Source organism: Etheostoma spectabile, chromosome 6, assembly GCF_008692095.1.
Source record: "Etheostoma spectabile isolate EspeVRDwgs_2016 chromosome 6, UIUC_Espe_1.0, whole genome shotgun sequence".
Taxonomy (NCBI): domain Eukaryota; kingdom Metazoa; phylum Chordata; class Actinopteri; order Perciformes; family Percidae; genus Etheostoma; species Etheostoma spectabile.
The window spans coordinates 15,956,506-15,963,843 of record NC_045738.1 but is presented as its reverse complement, the minus strand read 5'-3'; the positions used below and the strand labels follow the sequence as shown (position 1 = coordinate 15,963,843).

The following is a 7,338-nucleotide window of genomic DNA, read 5'->3' as shown; positions in this document are numbered from 1 at the left end:
GTGATTTACTGGCATGAGTGATGGAAGAAAAACAACACTGCCAAAGACACGCACCAATAACCACTGGACCATTTCTAAATTTGAACAGAGATCAAGTTATGCAAATGAAATGTAAAATCACATAGCATTACATCTAATGCATACTTGCCAAGACCTATTATGACAAAGTCTTACAATAAAGCCCTATTCATAAAAAAAACAGTTAAACAACAAAGAAAATCTAAGTTGAACAAAAGGAACTTGGAATACATTTTCTACCTGGTAGCCAAACCCTTCTTCAGTTTGAAATGTAGGTAAATTATTAGATTTCTATAGGTTGTACATCAGAATCCGACAATGTTCTCATCAGCATATGTACTAGAGCGGATTGTTTATCTGATTAATCACTTATAATTGAGTGAAAGAAAATGAATTGGCAACTGTTGTGATCCTTTATTAATCGTTTGAGTAATTCTTTAAAAGGAAAAGACATTCAACAGTTTGAGTTTTTTTAGTTGTTTTTTTTACTCACGTGAGTGTGAATTTAACCTGCTTGGGTTTTGGACAAGACATTTAAAGAGGTTTCCTTGGGCTTTAGGGATATATGTGTCCTTTCTCTGTCCCCCTCCGTGTCTTCCAGGCCCTGGGTCAGAGCAGCAGGCAGCTGCTGGACTGTGCCGGTGAACGAGCTCGTGTCCTGGAGCTGCTGCCTCACAGCGGCTCTGCTGGAGCACATGGCAGCGCTGCTCAGACATTCAACAAAGCAGACCCCGTCAGCCCCTTTACACCAGGTACGCTCAGGACACAAAGTTAAACTGAATCAATCCTGCAGGCAAACATGCTGTTGCAGCAGGAAAAGCAGCTCTCAGGGAGAAATTACACAAAGCAACACAAAAGAAAGAAGTTTAAAGTTTTTAGACACATCCAGTATAGATGTTATCAGAAATCTTTGCCAGATCAAAATTGCTGTTTGACATTACTTTTTATATATATATATATATATATATATATATATATATATATATACACACACACACACACACACACACAAATAGTTTGAACATACTGTTAGACTGTGGACTTTCATTTCTCATTTAATTAAATTAATTGCTCATGCACTGAAAATGTCTCTCTCTCTCTCTCTCTCTCTCTAACATAGAAGACATACTAACACATACTCTCATCCCTAACCTAAAGTACCTTTGACATTGTACCCGGAGATGCAGTAAGGGTGATTTTAGGATAGTCCCTCTAAATACTTTGTTCTTGTCCACCATGAAACATAATCTTTACATCACATTTTTCTCTGTGCAGAATGTAAACAGGCTTTAGAGTCGTCCAATTTGACAGTCAACCAGTCACAGCTACTGAGGGAAAACATCAGACAGATGCTAAACAATGCCATCACCAGGCAGAAAGATATTCACTGCACCGTCAATGATGGCCTGGTGAAGAAAATCGCAGAGACAATCAGTCTGCAGGTAGAACAAAGTACAACAACATTTTAAACTTCTTTGAATGCAATTCAGAAATACCCTGCCATCATTTTGTTTTCAGAATAATAAAAAAAAACCTTTTATTTCTGTCTTCTGTAGCAAAATCTGACTTTGATGTCTGCAGCCACCAGGCAGGCCATGTTTCGCAAGCAGAGGGAAATTAACTGTATTCGTCACAGCCACGGCAGAGTGCAGGTTAGTTAGTCTGTATGTGGAACAGGTTCAGTGAATATTTTGTAGATTCAGAGACAACATTTACAAGATGAAGGTATTTGTTTATTTTCTTTTTAAGAGATTATTTTTTTCAGGGCATTTGTAGGTCTTTACTTCCACAGGACAGATGAAGACATGAAATGGGAGAGAGGGGGGGAAATGACATGCAGCAAATGGCCGTAGGTCGGAGCCGAATCTGCGGCCGCTGCACCGAGGAGCAAACCTCTATACATGTGCGCTCTATCAACTGGTCTAAACCAGCCACATAAGATGATGTTATGTTATTCTGTTTACAGGGTCCAGAGTACAGAGGTGACATACTGTCCAGAGAGAAGCTCAACAGGCCTCTGGTGCAGGTTTACCACAGACACCCAGGGACACAGTTACCTGAGGCTGCTCATCTCATACAGGTGTTTACTGCTTCCAAAATATCTATCCATATTTGTGCAAAGTAACACATTCATAAATGATTAGTTTGAAAATGTATCCTCTGGTATAAAAAGCTGCTCAACATCCTGACCTAAATTCATTAATAAATAACCTATTAAAGCTATACTTTGTAGTTTCCTTGCAGTTGCTAGTATGCAAAGAGGACACAGACGATTAAAAAAACATGGACTCTTCAGAAAGAGTCATTATCTTCACTCGAGCTTCTGCGCGGGAAAGTCACCGGACGACAACCTTCTGAACACAGCCATAGTGAGAAAGACAGAGCGAGTTGTGTTGAGCGGATTCTGTAGTCTTAATTAGCTTTGTAGCAACTCATTTGTCAATGGCTTGAATGTGCTGGACGTTCATAAATATCAAAAAGTTACGCAATAAAGCAGTATTAATTTTTTCTTTAGGGAACTATGTTCACCAGGTGGCTAACTGTGCTGTGTCTGTCTGCTATTTGCTGTAGTGTAGTGAGTTTATCAGGTGCTAAAAACAGCTGCCTGCCTGGAAACAACGTAGATGACAGCAATGAACTAAAACAGTAAAGATGCGAGCCAAAGGACCAAAACAAAGAGCTAAAATACTTGGAGCTCAGGGAATTACAGATAATTCTCTGCTGGATTGTCACCACGAGTGACATCTTTCACATTAGGCCTACATATGTCTATGTGACTCAGTGCAAAAAACTATTGATTAGTGCAGCTTTAATTTTCACAACCTGGCAACCTACAACCTTATACAAATGATTTATTGGTGATTTAAAGTTGTATTTAAATATTTATGTAATAAAGCACTTGTAAAAGCCAATAAATAACAAGTTTTACATTATAAAAGTATCCTGTATTAGAGAGTGGTACCAAAATTTGAAAATGGTCAATTGACAAAAACAAATGCTGACCTTAATACAGGGAAGAACAGCTGACAAACGAGGTTCCCCTTTTCCGCTGCTGGTAGAAGTTCACACTATATATTTAAAAAGGGACTCAGTGGTTTAACACCAACCTCCCCTTTTGTCGCCTGCTGGGCGTTTCAAACAAACCAACCAGGCTAAAAGCATCTCCCGTATGTCTTTCAGGGCAGTGCAGTGCTGAGGCGATGTCTAATATCCTCGGAGGGTGAGCTGGCGAGGCTGCAGCGCACCTGTCTGCAGCTGCTGGACGACCAGCATGGCAAGAGAGGGGCAGCTCAGGTGGACGCAGCCGTCATCCGCATGAGGCGTCAGCAGGTCGACAAGCGAGCCATGCCTTCTCTCCTCCAACAGGGGGCGTGCAGAAGCCAAATCCCCCTGTCTTGTAATCAGTAGGGCTGCAGCAAATATGCAAGTAGAGAGAGATAACTCTGTGTTGTGAGAACTAGGGCCGTGTGCTAGCTGTACTAGTTCAAGCTTAGTAAAATGGGAGAAGGCAGAATACCATAATGGGACATTTTCTTTTATTTCCCTTTGTGCAGTAACGTTTCAAAACACTAAAATATAATTGAAGTTGAAGTGTTACAAGTTACAAAACATGTGAGACTCTGCTTTTGATAACGTTACACTTCCTGGTCGGAAAGAAGCACAACCAAATTATGAGAGTTTGTCCCAGGTAACTTAAGAAAGCTGCGGAAAAAGTAATAAAAAAAAATAAAAAAAATCACTTTCAAAAGCCTGTATTTTCTGATATCTTCTATATCTTTCTGATGCAGCAGACCCCAGCCAACTGTTATTTCAGTTAAGAGACATATAAGTTAAATATAAAATAAGTTTTTATTTGCCGTAAACATTTTGGTGATCTTTACTGCAGTAAAACATGACCATGATAGGAACAATGGCCTTTTATACACGAGAATAGAAACAGAAAAAGAGTTTAGTAGTCTAATGAGATTATCTATTATTAGTTTGTTTTAAGATGTAAACTGCTAATGCCCATTTTTGTGAAACAGAGCCCTACACAGGTGAATGTAACATATTGTGTCATGACTGTGGCACTGTTCTTACATCCTGCTCAGATTTCTTGTCATGGGACTGCAGGTCACTTGACAGCACTTCTACCAAACTTAACGTCTTTCATTAAGAAATCAGACTTGATTTAATAAACCTGCCCTGTTTTACCTTAGTACACTCCATGTCTTGTCATTCTGTAAAAAACGTGGACATAAAATAACCATTTAGAATAAGAGATAAAATAGACATAAGATGAAATTGAATAGGCTTTTTCCTAAACTAGAGGGTAGTTTCCTCACAAAGCCCTATTGACGGTCTTAAATCTGAATGGGGCTATTCTCTGCCTGAGAGTGAGCCTGGGCAGCGCTGCAAAGTCATGGCTATCACCGGGAAGCTAACAGCCTAATTAAATCGTAATTATTGGGGTGTGGAGATGCTTGGAGTTAACAAACACAATCTTGAAGAGAAACCAGAAGAGATTTACGTTCAGATCTCTGCAGCTGGGCCATCTGAGGAAGCAGAAAAATCCTGGATAAAGCTGATTGGAAACTTTAAGTCATAAAGACGGAGACTTCAACAGGTTTCTTGTGTTAAAGATCAAGACAGCTGGTTTGATCTAGAAAACAACAAGAAAGAGACCCGAGAGCTGAAGAATCAAGTTGCAAGCATATTTTTTGACTGTAAGACAGAAACAGTCAGTAATGTCGAGGCTGATTTGCTCTCTGTTTCTCCTTTGTTTACTTCCAGCAGTACGTAAGTAACACATTGTGTGTGTTTATGTGTTTGCTTCTGTGTATGAATGCACAAAACACCCATGCTATTGCCAAAAGAAATAATTTACGATTATATACCTTACGTTGATTAATCTGTCAATTATTTTCCCGATTAACAGTGTGTTCTATAAAACGTAGACATTTTTTTTTTTTTTTTTAATTGCACATTACAGTTTCCCATAGCTAAAGGCAATGTCTTCAAATGTCAGAAATCCATAGACATTGAACTCACTATAATATGAGACAAGGAAAACCAGCAAATTGTCATATTTGAGAAGCTGAAACCCGCTAATGTTTGTTTTTTTGGCGTAGCAGCTAGGCGGTTCCAGGTCTGAATCCCGGTTGTCCCTGGCCTTTCTGTGTTGAGTTGCATGGTATCCCTAGGTCTGTGTTGGTGTCCTCTGGGTTCTCCGGTTTCCACCAACAAGAAAAACATGTAGATTAGGTTCTCCAGTCAGTGTCGTTGATCAAGGCAGAGGCTCACATCTGGAGTTGGTCCCAGAGCGCTATAAGTTGCTGCCCACTGCTCCCATGAGGGATAAGTTGCAGTGCAGAGAATGAATTTACTACATGTATGTGTATGTGACAATAAAGTACCTTTACCTGTCTTAAAAACATTATGCAAGCAATTGATCACTTGAAATTGATTATCAAAATAGTTTAAGCCAATTAATCAACTAACTGTTTCAGTTTAAGCTTATATACATTTTATAGCAACAATAATACTTATATATCAAAACGTTTGGGGTCACTTAGAAATTTCCATCGCACTCCATTGTAGACAGTAAACCAGGGGCCTGTTGCATGAAAGTAGAATAAAGATATCCAGGATAAGTGAAAAAGCGCAGCTTGACTTAGTGTGATCTGCTCATCCCGGTTTAATCGGTTGCACGTTTGCCGAGCCAGGATGAACAGGGGAAGCTATGTCAAGCCAGGTGTAGATAGCTGGGATAAGTGCACGTTCACGGCTTTCTCAAATAGACCAAGTTATCGATCACAGATTTACTGATGCAGAGATGAGAAGACGCATGCGCCAAATGTTTCACCCAATGAACAGCAGCTTCTAATGGACTGTAACGAGGAGGGGAAGAATATGCAAAAAGGGAAATACGGCTCTTATCAAACGGAGAAAACAAGCCCAACATAGCGGACCCTACTGAATGTGTGGGGGTTTAAAAATATCTACTTTGCCTCAAAAGAGAGCAGAGGGAACTAATGTTCCTCGGGAAATGGACCCTACGGACTTTAGGCTTAATTTCAAACCCTTTTTTCACAACGTGAGAACATGTTTTACAACCAAGCCCAAATCTCTATAAGCTATATCTAATTCTTTGTACAATTAATGTTCATACAGAACAATCAGAAAGGGACAACAACTAGAAAAAAAAGTAAATGACTTTAATACACGCTGTGAACATATATGTAAAACAATATTCATGTTTTTTTATTCTTCTGACAAGTGACCGCACCAAAATAAAAAGATTAAGAAGCATTGTGGTGTTCCCGGTGTGATGAATGTAAATTACACTACATACGTGCTGTATAGGCGTTATGGTCCAGGGATGGGAGACTTATTGAGAAGTTTAGAAACCAAGTAGCAAGCTAACAAAAAACAATAGGCCCACTTATTAAGGAGTAACACAAACTACCCTTTATTAGAGAAGGACAAGCAACAAGAAAATGAAATCATGAATGTATTGGTCTCTGACCAGTCTGCCATTATTATCATCTGAGAATATCGCTACATTAATATCGTCAACTAATCTCCGGAGCGCGTCTGTAGAAACCGAAGTCAGACCACGGACGCTGCGCTGCTCATCTCTACTTTTACAGAGAGAGTGGACACTGAAGCGACTCGTGTCTGCTGGCAGGCAATAGCCACTGGCCACACGGGCACCGGGCAGCGGCGGCCACCGGCCACGGGAAAAGTCCACTCCCATCAGGGTGCCAGGCAACCATGTCTAACATTAAACAGCTGTAGTAGGGTTTAAATCAAACTCGCGAAAACAAAAGTGACAAGTAGGCAATGGATGTTATAAAAATAAAGCGAACACATGCAGAAGACAATGAATAACTGTTAAACACGTTTATTTCGGATCAGACGGCAGCTGATTTGAACAATGAGACTCCAGGATAATTTAGCCCGGCTGTAGCCTGCTCTGGACCAGGCTAGCCGCAAAGAATAAATCTCCATGGTTACTTGGCGGGCATGATTCAATCTGGTTTCGTGCAACCGAGTCCAAGCTAAATTCATTCAGGATAACTTGAATATCCGGTTAATCCCTTATCCTAGTTTCTGTGCAAAACAGCCCAGTGAGATCAGTTGCATTGTTTTTTAACCAGGGCAGCAGTTTTCAGATTACATTATGTGCTTCAGTAATTGCAAAAGGGTTCACCAATGTTTTTCTAGTTAGTTTTTTAAAATGATATCTGATTAGTAAAGAGAATGAGCCTCTGGAACATTGTTCAGCAATGTAGATATTGCATTAAAGATCAGCCACCCACTCAGATCAGCTGGTAT

General features: G+C 40.0%; 1 protein-coding gene across 1 annotated transcript in view; it reads left to right on the top strand.

The window, feature by feature from the left end:
- Positions 1-3,521, top strand: part of tektl1 (tektin like 1) — a 5,700-nt gene extending 2,179 nt beyond the window's left edge. The window contains exons 4-8 of the mRNA XM_032518556.1: positions 620-770; positions 1,294-1,460; positions 1,575-1,670; positions 1,985-2,098; positions 3,199-3,521. Of these exons, the coding sequence (XP_032374447.1) occupies positions 620-770; positions 1,294-1,460; positions 1,575-1,670; positions 1,985-2,098; positions 3,199-3,426 (756 nt within the window). The 3' untranslated portion in view covers positions 3,427-3,521. The remainder of the gene's footprint in view (positions 1-619; positions 771-1,293; positions 1,461-1,574; positions 1,671-1,984; positions 2,099-3,198) is intronic.
- The last annotated feature ends 3,817 nt before the right edge of the window (positions 3,522-7,338 follow it).